The 14276-nt window shown below is 37.9% G+C and overlaps 1 protein-coding gene across 5 annotated transcripts in view; it reads left to right on the top strand.

The window, feature by feature from the left end:
- The window catches only part of HERC2 (HECT and RLD domain containing E3 ubiquitin protein ligase 2), a 289146-nt gene that overhangs the window by 138971 nt on the left and 135899 nt on the right, over positions 1 to 14276 (top strand). For all 5 annotated transcript variants that reach the window (XR_003969350.1, XM_030317589.1, XM_030317587.1 and 2 more), the window contains 5 exons: positions 196 to 329; positions 880 to 1053; positions 1132 to 1268; positions 1633 to 1784; positions 2730 to 2921. Coding sequence is in view for 4 of the 5 variants with exons in the window: in XM_030317589.1 (XP_030173449.1) it covers positions 196 to 329; positions 880 to 1053; positions 1132 to 1268; positions 1633 to 1784; positions 2730 to 2921 (789 nt within the window). In the remaining variant the exon portion in view is untranslated. The remainder of the gene's footprint in view (positions 1 to 195; positions 330 to 879; positions 1054 to 1131; positions 1269 to 1632; positions 1785 to 2729; positions 2922 to 14276) is intronic.

The raw sequence follows: 14276 nt of genomic DNA, 5'->3' as shown, positions 1-14276 counted from the left end.
GAGTGTTATTATTGAATGTCATGTGAGAATAATCATGATAGTTTTTACTTTTGTAGTTTGAGCATTTCAGTTGACAGTGGTATTTACATGTTTGAGTAAAATAGGTCCTTTACCTTCATGCATATTTAATACTTCTTAATTTAAAATTGTATATAAATAAATGAATTTTATAATGAAAGATGTTTTTAATCATAGTTCCTAAGAAGCCAGAATCTACAGATGATGAAGAAAAAATTGGAAATGAAGAGAGTGATTTAGAAGAAGCTTGCATTTTGCCACATAGTCCTATAAATGTGGATAAAAGACCCATTACAATTAAATCACCTAAGGTGAAGTATTTTCTGTGATTCTGAGGCTGGCTGAATAGAAACACAGCACATAGCAAGGGAACCCATAAGTATTGTCACTTTGTCCTTGAGCGTCTATAGGATAGAGAGTGTAGTGGGTTATTATACATATGGGTGACCGCCCCAGTCATGCCTAACACACTTGATTTATGGTGTCCTGGTTAGATCGATAGCTGGAAAAGTGTTCCCTTTTACTTTTAGTAATACATTATATCATTATTCATTTGCCATTCATTCACTGAATGTATACTTTGCTCTAGAAACTGTCCTGGTCACATAGGCTGTTGAAACCTATGATAATTTAACTTTGTATACCATGTTAGTCTGTTCCAAAGTATGTAAGTATAGAGATTATAAATTCATTTATAAGCCTATTTATGGCATAGTTATTTTTGCCATAAATTAGTTACTTAATTTAAAGTATTTTACCAATTTAAACGTACTTGCATTTATTTATAATTTATTTGAGTAACTGTTTCAGAGCCCATGTTAATAAGGTACACTAATGGTGAAAATGGCTTTCCTTTGTCAGGATAAATGGCAACCACTGTTGAGTACCGTTACAGGTGTTCACAAATACAAGTGGTTGAAGCAGAATGTTCAGGGTCTCTATCCACAGTCTGCGCTCCTCAGTACAATTGCTGAATTTGCCCTTAAGGAAGAGCCAGTGGATGTGGAAAAAATGAGAAAGTGCCTACTAAAACAGGTAAAATTTGCTAAAAACATTCTTCTCTGCATGGGATAATATACACAACATTTAACTGTATGCATTCATATTTTGCAGTTGGAGAGAGCAGAAGTTCGTCTGGAAGGGATAGATACAATTTTAAAACTGGCAACCAAAAATTTCTTACTTCCATCTGTGCAGTATGCTATGTTCTGTGGATGGCAAAGACTTATTCCTGAGGGGATTGATATAGGGTAAGACTTTATTATAACATTTTTTCTTAATAAGGGAAATGCTGGCAACAAGACATTATTTTATTGAAATTAAAAGTCTGGCAATATTCTGATTTTTTAATGTTTATTTATTTTTGAGAGAGAGAGAGCGCAAGTGGGGCGGTGGGGGGTGGAGGGAGTGGGCAGAGAGAGAGAGAGAGAGAGAGACAGAATCTGAAGCAGGCTCCAGGCTCTGAGCTGTCAGCACAGAGCTCCACATAGGGCTTGAACTCATGGACTGTGAAATCATGACCTGAGCCAAAGTCGGACGCTCAACTGACTAAGCCACTCAGGTGCCCCCTTTCTGGCAATGTGCCAAGTAAAATTCTTTATCTTTGTTTGAAAGGGAACCTCTTACGGATTGCCTAAAGGATGTTGATTTGATCCCACCTTTTAATCGGATGCTGCTGGAAGTAACTTTTGGCAAGCTATATGCTTGGGCTGTTCAGAATATTCGAAATGTTTTGATAGATGCAAATGCAAAATTTAAAGAGCTTGGTGAGTTAAAAAAAAAAATCTGATGTTTAAAAGGCTGTATTAAGATTGCTGTTGAAGTATTGCCCGTAATCATGTTAGCATTATCTTATAGTTTGGCTCTTAATTATATGTTGTGGAAACTTACAAATGCTAATTTTTTGCTCTTTGAGAAGACTTTAATAACTTTGTACATTAGAATGATAATCTTTTAAAAATTTTTTATTTTTATATTTATAGATATATAAATATATTTATATTTTATTTTTATTTTTTGAAAGTGTGCACACACGTTCCTATGTGTGGGGTCAGGGGCAGAGGGAGAGGGAGAGAGAGAATCTTAAGCAGGCTCCCATGCCTAGTGTGGAGCCCCAACTCAGGGCTTGATCTCATGACTGTGAGATCATGATCTGAGCTGAAATCAAGAGTTGGACACTTAACTGACTGTGCCACCCAGGTGCCCCTAGACTGATACTCTAAGCTGCTTTAAGGTTTCTCAAATTTTAAATGGAACTTTCAAAATTCAGCAGAAGACACAATTTTGTAGTGTCCTAATAGTAAGCTTTTACATTTTAACATTTTCATGTGTATCACTAACACCATATACCCTGAAGTGTATATCCTTTATTAATACTTAATTTATTGAATAGTTTGAGCACCTGCAGAGAAATGCTAGGATTGGTTTTGTGGAAGAGAAGTGAAATATGACTCTTGTATGTGAAATAAAATGAGTAAGCCACCAGGGATATTTAGAGGAGCTGCATGTTAAGTTTTGCAGACAAATGGAAATAGGTATATGTGGATTGATGGTGGTAGGATTATTGCAAAGCAATGAACAACTGCCTGATGTCCACACTCTTTGGAAACCCATTGAAAAACATAGTTTTTAAAAAATTGCTATTGTTTTCCTCATCTGTATGTTCTTATATCCACATGCAAGAAATTTATGTGGGTGCTAATGCCATTTAGGTATCCAGCCTGTCCCTCTACAAACCATTACCAATGAGAACCCGTCAGGACCAAGCCTGGGGACGACCCCACAAGCTCGCTTTCTCCTGGTGATGCTCAGCATGCTCACCCTGCAACATGGTGCAAACAACCTGAACCTCCTGCTGAACTCTGGCATGCTTGCCCTGACACAGACAGCACTTCGGCTGATTGGTAGGTTGACACTAGTCATTTATGAAAATGCCAAGGTTTTTCCTTCATCTTTTCTTTCTCTTTATAAATTTTTTTTATTGTGGTAAAATGAAAATAACATAAAATGTATCATTTTTTTACAATTATTTTATTTATTTTATTTTTTTTCAATATATGAAATTTATTGTCAAATTGGTTTCCATACAACACCCCGTGCTCATCCCAAAAGGTACCCTCCTCTATACCTATCACCCACCCCCCCCTCCCTCCCACCCCCCATCAACCCTCAGTTTGTTCTCAGTTTTTTTTTTTTTTTTTTTTTTTAAATTTTTTTTTTTTCAACGTTTATTTATTTTTGGGACAGAGAGAGACAGAGCATGAACGGGGGAGGGGCAGAGAGAGAGGGAGACACAGCATCGGAAACAGGCTCCAGGCTCTGAGCCATCAGCCCAGAGCCCGACGCGGGGCTCGAACTCATGGACCGCGAGATCGTGACCTGGCTGAAGTCGGACGCTCAACCGACTGCGCCACCCAGGCGCCCCAGTTCTCAGTTTTTAAGAGTCTCTTATGCTTTGGCTGTCTCCCACTCTAACTTCTTTTTTTTTTTTTTTTTTTTCCTTCCCCTCCCCCATGGGTTGCTGTTAAGTTTCTCAGAATCCACCTAAGAGTGAAACCATATGGTATCTGTCTTTCTCTGTATGGCTTATTTCACTTAGCATAACACTCTCCATTTCCATCCACGTTGCTACAAAGGGCCATATTTCATTCTTTCTCATGAGGGTACAAAAAAGTTATGTAACTAGATACTGGTAATGCTTGTACAACACTGTGGATATGCTTAATGCTAATCAATTATAAAGTTGTTTAAAATGATACATTTTACTCCTGTATCCCTTGGTAGTAAAATGTATTATTTTAAACAACTTTATAATTGATTAGCATTAAGCATATCCACAGTGTTGTACAAGCATTACCAGTATCTAGTTACATAACTTTTTTGTACCCTCATGCAAAGCCATACCCATTTAGTGGCAGCTCCTGATTTCCCACTCCCCCAGCTTTTGGCAACAACAAATCTGTTTTAAGCTCTGTAGATTTTCCTAATCTGAATATTTCATATAAATATAATTTTTATATTTCATATAATTTTTAGCCTTCTGTATATGGCTTATTTCACTTAGCATGTTTCAGTACTTCATCTCTTTTTATGGTTAAAATATATGAATATACTACATTTTATTTATCCTTTTATCCATGGTTGGACATTTGGCTTGTTTCTACTTTTTGGCCATTGTGAGTAATGCTGCTAGGAACATTTGTGTACAAGTTTTTGTTTGAACACCTGTTTCCATTTCTTCTGTTATATACCAAGGAGTGGAAGTGCAGGGTCATAAGGTTATCCTATGTTTAACATGCTAAGGAACCTCCAGTCTTTTCCCTAGCACTGCACTATTTTCCATTCCCCCTCAGCAATGGATTGGCTTCTAGTTTCTCCACATCTTCACCAACAGTAGTTTTTCTCTGGATGGATCAAGGCCATCCCATTTGCTATGAAGTGGTATCTCATTGTGGTTTGATTTACATTTTGCTAATGTAAGGACATTGAGCATCGTTACACATGTTTGTTGGTCATTTGTATATCTTCTTGGAGAAATTTCTTTTTTTTTTTTTCTGGTGTGTCAGTTCTGCTTTACTTTTTTTTTTTTAATTAAAAAAATTTTTTTTAATGTTTATTTATTTTTTAGAGAGAGAGACAGAGTGTGAGCAGGGGAGGGTCTGAGCAGGCTCCAGGCTCCTAAACAGACTCCAGGCTCTGAACTGTTTTCACAGAGCCTGATGTGGGACTTGAACTCGCAAACTGCGAGATCATGACCTGAGCTGAAGTTAGACGCTTAACCAACTGAGCCACCCAGGCGCCCCCTTTTTTTAATTAAAAAAAATTTTTTTTTGTATTTTAATTTACATCCAAGTTAGTTGGCATATATTGCAATTATGGTTTCAGGAGTAGAATCCAGTGATTGATTCATCCCCTATGTATATAACACCCAGTGCTCATCCCAAGTGTCTTCCTTAATGCCCCTTATTTAGCCCATTCCCCCCACCCACAACCTCTCCAGCAACCCTCAGTTTGTTCTCTGTATTTAAGGGTCTCTTATGTTTTGTCTCTCTCCTTGTTTTTATATTATTTTTGCTTCCTTTCCCTTATGTTCATCTGTTTTGTATCTTAAATTCCACATATGAGTGAAGTCATATGATATTTGTCTTTCTCTGACTAATTTCACTTAGCATAATACATTCTAGGTCCATCCACGTAGTTGCAAATAGCAATATTTCATTCTTTTTGATTGGTGAGTAATACTCCATTTTGTGTGTGTGTGTGTGTGTGTGTGTACATTTCGATACGTTGGCTATTGTCAATAGTGCTGCTATAAACATTGGGGTGCATGTGCCCCTTCAAAACAGCACGCCTGTATCCCATGGATAAATACCTAGTAGTGCAATTGCTGGGTTGTAGGGTAGTCCTTTTGTGATTTTTTGAGAAACCTCCATACTGTTTTCCAGAGTGGCTGCACCAGTTTGCATTCCCACCAGCAGCGCGAAAGAGATCCTTTTTCTCTGCATCCTCACAAACATCTGTTCTGGCCTGAGTTGTTAATGTTAACCATTCTGACAGTTGTGAGGTGGTATCTCATAGTGGTTTTGATATGTATTTCCCTGATGATGAGTGATGTTGAGCATTTTTTCATGTGTCTATTAGCCATCTGGATGTCTTCTTTGGAGAAGTGTCTATTCATGTCTTTTGCCCATTTCTTCACTGGATTCTTTGTTTTTTTGTGTGTTGAGTTTGTTAAGTTCCTTTATAGATTTTGGATACTAACCCTTTATTTGATATGTCATTTGCAGATATCTACTCCCATTCCGTTGATTGCCTTTTAGTTTTGTTGATTGTTTTCTTTGCCCTGCAGAAGATTTTTATCTTGATGAGGTCCCAATAGTTCATTTTTGCTTCTGTTTCCCTTGCCTCCGGAGACGTGTTAAGAAGTTGCTGTGGCCAAGATCAAAGAGGTTTTTGCCTGCTTTCTTCTCGAGGATTTTGATGGCTTTCTGTCTCACATTTAGGTCTTCCATCCATTTTGAGTTTATTTTTGTGTATGATGTAAGAAAGCGGTCCAGGTTCATTTTTCTGCATGTCGCTATCCAGTTCTCCCAGCACCAGTTGCTGAAGAGACTGTCTTTATTCCATTGGATAGTCTTTCCTGCTTTGTCAAAGATTAGTTGGCCATACGTTTGTGGATCCATTTCTGGGTTCTTTATTCTGTCCCATTGATCTGAGTGTCTTTTTTTCTGTCACTACCATACTGTCTTGATGATTACAGCTTTATAGTACATCTTGAAGTCTGGGATTGTGACACCTCCAGCTTTGGTTTTCTTTTTCAGGACCATTTTGGCTATTTGGGGCCTTTTTTGGTTCCATCCAAATTTTAGGATTGTTTGTTCTAGCTCTGTGAAGAATGCTGGTGTTATTTTGATAGGGACTGCATTGAATATGTTGATTGCTTTGCGTAGTATTGACATTTTAATATTTTTTCTTCCAATCCAGGAGCATGGAATATTTTTCCTTTTTTTGTGTGTCTTCTTCTATTTCTTTCATAAGCTTTCTATAGTTTTCAGTGTATAGATTTTTCACCTTTTTGTTTAGGTTTATTCCTAGGTATTTAATGTTGTTTGGTGCAATTATAAATGGGATTGATTCCTTGATTTCTTTTTCTGTTGCTTCATTATTGGTGTATAGAAATGCAGCCAATTTCTGTGCATTGACTTTATATCCTATGACTTTGCTGAACTCATGGATCAGTTCTAGTAGTTTTTTGGTGGAATCTTTTGGGTTTTCCATATAGAGTATCACGTTGTCTGTGAAGAGTGAAAGTCTGACTTCCTCCTTGCTGATTTGGATGCCTTTTATTCCTTTGTGTTGTCTGATTACTGAGGCTAGGACATCCAATACTATGTTGAATAACTGTGTCGAGAGTAGACATCCTTGTCATATTCCTGACCTTAGGGGAAAGGCTCTAAGTTTTTCCCCATTGAGGATATTAGTGGTGGGTCTTTCATATATGGCTTTTATGATCTTGAGGTGTGATCCTTCTATCCCTACTTTCTTGAGGGTTGTTACCAAGAAAACATGCTATATTTTGTCAAATGCTTTCTCTGCATCTATTGAGAGGATCACGTGGTTCTCGTCCTGTCTTTTATTGATGTAATGTATTACATTGATTATTTTGCAGATATTGAAGTAGTCCTGCATCCCAGGTATAAATCCCACTTTGTCGTGGTAAATAATTCTTTTAATGTATTGTTGGATCCAGTTGACTACTATCTTGTTGAGAATTTTTGCACCCACGGTCATCAGGGAAATTGGTCTGTAGTTCTTCTTTTTAGTCAGGCTTTGGGTTTGGAATGGAAGCTTTCCTTACATTTCTATTTTTTGGAATAGCTTCAAAAGAATAGTTGTTAACTCTTCTTTAAACTTTTGGTAGAATTCCCCTGGAAAGCCATCCGGCTCTGGGCTCTTGTTTCTTGGGGATATTTTTGATTACTAATTTGATTTATTTACTGGTTATGGGTCTGTTCAAATTTTCTATTTATTCTTGTTTCAGTTTGGTAGTGTATATCTTTCTAGGAATTTGTCCAATTCTTCAGATTGCCCCGTTTATTGGCATATAATTGTTCATAATATTCTTTTATTATTGTTTGTATTTCTGCAGTGTTGGTTGTGATATCTCCTCTTTCATTCTTGATTTTATTTGGGTCCTTTCCTGTTTCTTTTTGATCAAACTGGCTAGGGGTGTATCAACTTTGTTATTTTTCAAAGAATCAGTTCCTGGTTTCATTGATTTGTTCTGTTTTGTTTTTTGTTTTGTTTTTGTTTTGTTTTTTTTTTGTTTTTTTTTTATAGCATTGATTTCTGCCCTCATCTTTATTATTTCCTGTCTTCTGCTGGTTTTGGGTTTTATCTGCTGTTCTTTTTCCAGATCTTTAAGGTATAAGGTACGTTGTGTATCCGATCTTTCTTCCTTCTTTAGAAGGTCTGGATTGCTATTTACTTCCCTCTTATGACTGTCTTTGCTGTGTTCCAGAGATTTTGCACTGTGGTGTTATCATTTTCATCGACTTCCATGTACTTTTTAATTTCCTCTTTAACTTGTTGGTTAACCCGTTCATTCTTTAGCAGGATATTCATTAGTCCAAGTATTTGTTGTCTTTCCAAATTTCTTCTTGTGGTTGATTTCAAGTTTCATGGTGTTGTGGTCTGAAAGTATGCATGGTATGATCTCAATTTTTTGTACTTGTTGAGGGCTGATTTGTGTCCTAGTATGTTATCTGTTCTGGAGATGTGCAGAGATCCATGGAGATCCATGTGCACTTGAGGAGAATGTGTATTCTACTGCTTTAGGATGAAATGTTCTGAATATATCTGTTAAGTCCATCTGGTCCAGTGTGTCATTCAAAGCCATTGTTTGCTGGTTGATTTTCTGTTTAGATGATCTGTCCATTGTTGTAAATGGGATATTGAAGTTCCCTACTATTATGGTATTACTGTCAATGAGTTTTTATGGTATTATTGTCAATGAGTTTCTGTATGTTTGTGATTAATTGATTTATATATTTGGGTGCTCTCACGTTTGGCACATAAATGTTTACAGTTGTTAGGTCCTCTTTGTAGATAGACCACTTAATTATTATATGATGCCCTTCTTCATCTCTTGATACAGTCTTTATTTTAAAATCTAGTTTGTGTGATATAAGTATGGCTACTCTGGCTTTCTTTTGTTGACCATTAGCATGATAGATGGTTCTCTATCCCCTTATTTTCAATCTGAAGGTGTCTTTAGGTCTAAAATGGGTCTCTTGTAAACAGCATGTAGATGGATCTTGTTTTCTGATCCATTCTGTTACCCAGTGTCTTTTGATTGGAGCATTTAGTCCATTGACTAATATTTTCAGGAAGCAACTGTTTAGGGATATGGAGAAATTTTTATATTAAATGAGCAAAATTTGAGTACAAGTACATGAAATACTTTGGAATTTGGTTAATTGTGATTATAAACACGTTTTGCAGAAATTTCTGATTATATTCTTATGAATTATACCAATTTTTTCACAGATAAGCTTATTAAACTATTATTTACTGAGTTTTTGGTGGACATTATGAACAATGATGTCATAAAAGACTAACTTTGTGTTAGAAGCCATCCTGAATTGATTGTTCTTGAGAAAACTCTTAACCACAACAATTTGCCTGAATCCTAGAGATGCTCTGAATCAGGAAATCATGGTAGGAATGCTTCTGAGATCCCCTAACCTAACCTAGGTAGTGAGGAAATTCATAGTAGAGACACAGGCTTAGGAGACCACCATCTCAGCTTGAGGAACAATGATGCCCTCACCACCTGGCCATCGCCTCCATGGATTCTAAGGCCATGTTGTCACCTCTTAAAGTTTCTTGTTGTGGGTTTATTTAGTTGTGTGATGTTTGAAGCTGTTTTTGTTTTTATTTTAAGAAAATCGAATAACTTATAAATGATTATTATTACTGGTGCTGTGTTAGGCTCGCTTATTTGCTGCTCTGCTTCATCCCTGCTTGCCGTCGTGGCAGCCATTTGAGATTGCATCTCAACTATAGCATCTTTAACTTTGCCCTGACTAGATTTTATATAGTTTACCTCTGCTGAAATGGATTCTATGCTTTTTTCAACCCCAGCTGGTATTCTTATTATTGTGATTCTAAATTCTGGTTTAGACATCCAGCTTGTGTCTGTGTTGATTAAGTCCCTGGCTGTCATTTCTTCCTGTCCGTTCTTTTGGGGTGAATTCCTTAGTTTCATCATTTTGGAGGAAGAAAAAGATTTAATAAAATAAAAAGTAAAAATTGAAAAAATTACCAACAACACAAAAAATCAAATAAAGGATGTTAGATGCTAAGTGCGTTTTGGTCTGGTTGTTGAAAGAAGCATGACAGAATAGAGAAAAGAGGGAAAGAAAAAGGGAAAAAATAGGAAAACGTTTGGAAATTAAAAAAAATACAATAAAATAGAATAAAATGAAAGGATGAAAGTAAATGGAATAAAAAAATTACAAAAAATTACAGTAGAAAAAAATTAAAAATCTTTTTTTTCAACATATGAAATTTATTGTCAAATTGGTTTCCATACAACACCCAGTGCTCATCCCAAAAGGTGCCCTCCTCAATACCCATCACCCACCCTCCTCTCCCTCCCACCCCCCATCAACCCTCAGTTCTCAGTTTTTAATAGTCTCTTATGCTTTGGCTCTCTGCCACTCTAACCTCTTTTTTTTGTTTTTTTCTTTTTCCTTCCCTTCCTCCATGGGTTTCTGTTAAGTTTCTCAGGATCCACATATGAGTGAAAACATATGGTATCTGTCTTTCTCTGCCTGACTTATTTCACTTAGCATAACACTCTCCAGTTCCATCCACGTTGCTACAAAAGGCCATATTTCGTTCTTTCTCATTGCCATGTAGTACTCCATTGTGTATATAAACCACGATTTCTTTATCCATTCATCAGTTGATGGACATTTAGGCTCTTTCCATAATTTGGGTATTGTTGAGAGTGCTGCTGTAAACATTGGGGTACAGGTGCCCCTATGCATCAGTACTCCTGTATCCCTTGGGTAAATTCCTAGCAGTGCTATTGCTGGGTCATAGGGTAGATCTATTTTTAATTTTCTGAGGAACCTCCACACTGTTTTCCAGAGTGGCTGCACCACTTTGCATTCCCACCAACAGTGCAAGAGGGTTCCCGTTTCTCCGCATCCTCTCCAGCATCTATAGTCTCCTGATTTGTTCATTTTAGCCACTCTGACTGGCGTGAGGTGATATCTGAGTGTGGTTTTGATTTGTATTTCCCTGATAAGGAGCGACGTTGAGCATCTTTTCATGTGCCTGTTGGCCATCCAGATGTCTTCTTTAGAGAAGTGTCTATTCATGTTTTCTGCCCATTTCTTCACTGGGTTATTTGTTTTTCGGGTGTGGAGTTTGGTGAGCTCTTTATAGATTCTGGATACTAGTCCTTTGTCTGATACGTCATTTGCAAATATCTTTTCCCATTCCGTTGGTTGCCTTTTAGTTTTGTTGGTTGTTTCCTTTGCAGTGCAGAAGCTTTTTATCTTCATAAGGTCCCAGTAATTCATTTTTGCTTTTAATTCCCTTGCCTTTGGGGAAGTGTTGAGTAAGAGATTGCTACGGCTGAGGTCAGAGAGGTCTTTTCCTGCTTTCTCCTCTAAGGTTTTGATGCTTTCCTGTCTCACATTCAGGTCCTTTATCCATTTTGAGTTTATATTTGTGAATAGTGTGAGAAAGTGGTCTATTTTCAACCTTCTGCATGTTGCTGTCCAGTTCTCCCAGCACCATTTGTTAAAGAGGCTGTCTTTTTTCCATTGGATGTTCTTTCCTGCTTTGTCAAAGATGTGTTGGCCATACATTTGTGGGTCTAGTTCTGGGGTTTCTATTCTGTTCCACTGGTCTATGTGTCTGTTTTTGTGCCAATACCATGCTGTCTTGATGATGACAGCTTTGTAGTAGAGGCTAAAGTCTGGGATTGTGATGCCTCCTGCTTTGGTCTTCTTCTTCAAAATTACTTTGGCTATTCGGGACCTTTTGTGGTTCCATATGAATTTTAGAATTGCTTGTTCTAGTTTCGAGAAGAATGCTGGTGCAATTTTGATTGGGATTGCAATGAATGTGTAGATAGCTTTGGGTAGTATTGACATTTTGACAATATTTATTTTTCCAATCCATGAGCAGGTAATGTCTTTCCATTTCTTTATATCTTCTTCAGTTACCTTCATAAGCTTTGTATAGTTTTCAGCATACAGATCTTTTACATCTTTGGTTAGATTTATTCCTGGGTATTTTATGCTTCTTGGTGCAATTGTGAATGGGATCAGTTTCTTTATTTGTCTTTCTTTTGCTTCATTGTTAGTGTATAAGAATGCAACTGATTTCTGTACATTGATTTTGTATCCTGCAACTTTGCTGAATTCATATATCAGTTCTAGCAGACTTTTGGTGGAGTCTGTCGGGTTTTCCATGTATAATATCATGTCATCTGCAAAAAGTGAAAGCTTGACTTCATCTTTGCCAATTTTGATGCCTTTGATTTCCTTTTGTTGTCTGATTGCTGATGCTAGAACTTCCAACACTATGTTAAACAACAGCGGTGAGAGTGGGCATCCCTGTCATGTTCCTGGTCTCAGGGAAAAAGCTCTCATTTTTTCCCCATTGAGGATGATGTTAGCTGTGGGCTTTTCATAGATGGTTTTTATGATGTTTAAGTATGTTCCTTCTATCCCGACTTTCTCAAGGGTTTTTATTAAGAAAGGGTGCTGGATTTTGTCAAAGGCCTTTTCTGCATCGATTGACAGGATCATATCGTTCTTCTCTTTTTTTTTGTTAATGTGATGTATCACGTTGATTGATTTGCAAATGTTGAACCAGCCCTGCATCCCAGGAATGAATCCCACTTGATCATGGTGAATAATTCTTTTTAAAATGTGTTGAATTCGATTTGCTAGTATCTTATTGAGAATTTTTGCATCCATATTCATCAGGGATATTGGCCTGTAGTTCTCTTTTTTTACTGGGTCTCTGGTTTAGGAATCAAGGTAATACTGGCTTCATAGAATGAGTCTGGAAGTTTTCCTTTCCTTTCTATTTCTTGGAATAGCTTGAGAAGGATAGGTATTATCTCTGCTTTAAACGTCTGGTAGAACTCTCCTGGGAAGCCATCTGGTCCTGGACTCTTATTTGTTGGGAGATTTTTGATAACCGATTCAATTTCTTCGCTGGTTATGGGTCTGTTCAAGCTTTCTCTTTCCTCCTGATTGAGTTTTGGAAGAGTGTGGGTGTTTAGGAATTTGTCCATTTCTTCCAGGTTGTCCAGTTTGTTGGCATATAATTTTTCATAGTATTCCCTGATAATTGTTTGTATCTCTGAGGGATTGGTTGTAATAATTCCATTTTCATTCATGATTTTATCTATTTGGGTCATCTCCCTTTTCTTTGTGAGAAGCCTGGCTAGAGGTTTGTCAATTTTGTTTATTTTTTTAAAAAACCAACTCTTGGTTTCAAAAATCTTTTTTATAAAAACATAATTTCTGTTTTCACAAATAAGAAAAGAAAAAAAAATTGAATAGATGGACCAGCTAACAGAATGAAATATGAATGAAATTACATCCTGTTTCCTCTAGCAGTCAAACTATGAAGCACTTTATAGTCATTCAACTAAGCAGGCAGAGAGCCTTGTGGTGGTCATCTAGAGCTTGGCTGGCACAGTTGGACATGGTTTTGTGTAATGGCTCCATTCTCCACTGGATGGTGCTTCTTAGCTTACTGGGGTGGATCGTTGTGGTGCATGAACATGTGTATGCACATGTGTATGATAGGTGAAAATGGTGTCACCCAGGTCCCCAGTCTCTAGTATCAGAACTCCGTGCTCTCATATACCGGCAATCAAGCACCCTTTCTTTCTCTCCGGCTTCCATCCACTCCCTGCTTTTATACTGTATGGGACCACGCTGTCAGTGTGCAAGGTTGCACCTCCCTCTTGAATTTCATTTCAGATGAGGCTGTGTTTCCAAATCCCTTCTGAGGGCCCTGTGGCTTTGACCTGCTCAGACCCTCTTGGGGAGGGTCTCACTGAGGAATGGCCAGTTGCCAGCCTGCCCTCAGGAATGTTTGCATGATGGTACTGTTGCAGATGCCTAGATACTGTGGCCTAGATATCTGTGGGTGCCAGCCAGCCCCAGAAAAAGTTTGTGTGATTGTGTAGCAGCAGTGTTTCAGGGATTATGGTAAATCACAATACATATCTGGTGCCAGGCTTCACAGCCCCCTAACATCATGTTCCAACACCAGCAAATATGGCTGTTCTATGGGTTCCATTGGGACCTTTGCCTGTGGGGAGGCTGCATAGCCTCTACCAAATGTCCTCTCAGCAGGGGAGCTGCCTCTCCTTATGTGGCCAGAGGACCCCCTCAGACCTTGCTGTTTGCTCCTGGGGATTCGCCCATCTCACCAGAGCTCTGCCACATATTGAGAGTTTCAACTCTGTATCTCCCTTTTATAGAGTCCTAATGGTATTTACAACCTTCCCCTTTCTCCTTCCTCCCTTTCTTGTTCAGTCCCTTATGGGTGTTTCCACTCTCTTTCTCTCAGTTACTTTCAGTTGGAGTGCTTTTCCCCTACTCTTCCCTCTGTCTCTGTCCTCTCTCTGCAAGCAAAAATAGCTCCCTACCCTCCGTGGCTTTTCTCTTTCCCATTTCTCCTCTCCATGCTGCATCCCTGCTAAGTTC

This window comes from Lynx canadensis, chromosome B3 (genome assembly GCF_007474595.2).
Source record: "Lynx canadensis isolate LIC74 chromosome B3, mLynCan4.pri.v2, whole genome shotgun sequence".
Taxonomy (NCBI): domain Eukaryota; kingdom Metazoa; phylum Chordata; class Mammalia; order Carnivora; family Felidae; genus Lynx; species Lynx canadensis.
The sequence above is the reverse complement of the archived record's forward strand: the minus strand, read 5'-3'. Positions and strand labels throughout refer to the sequence as shown.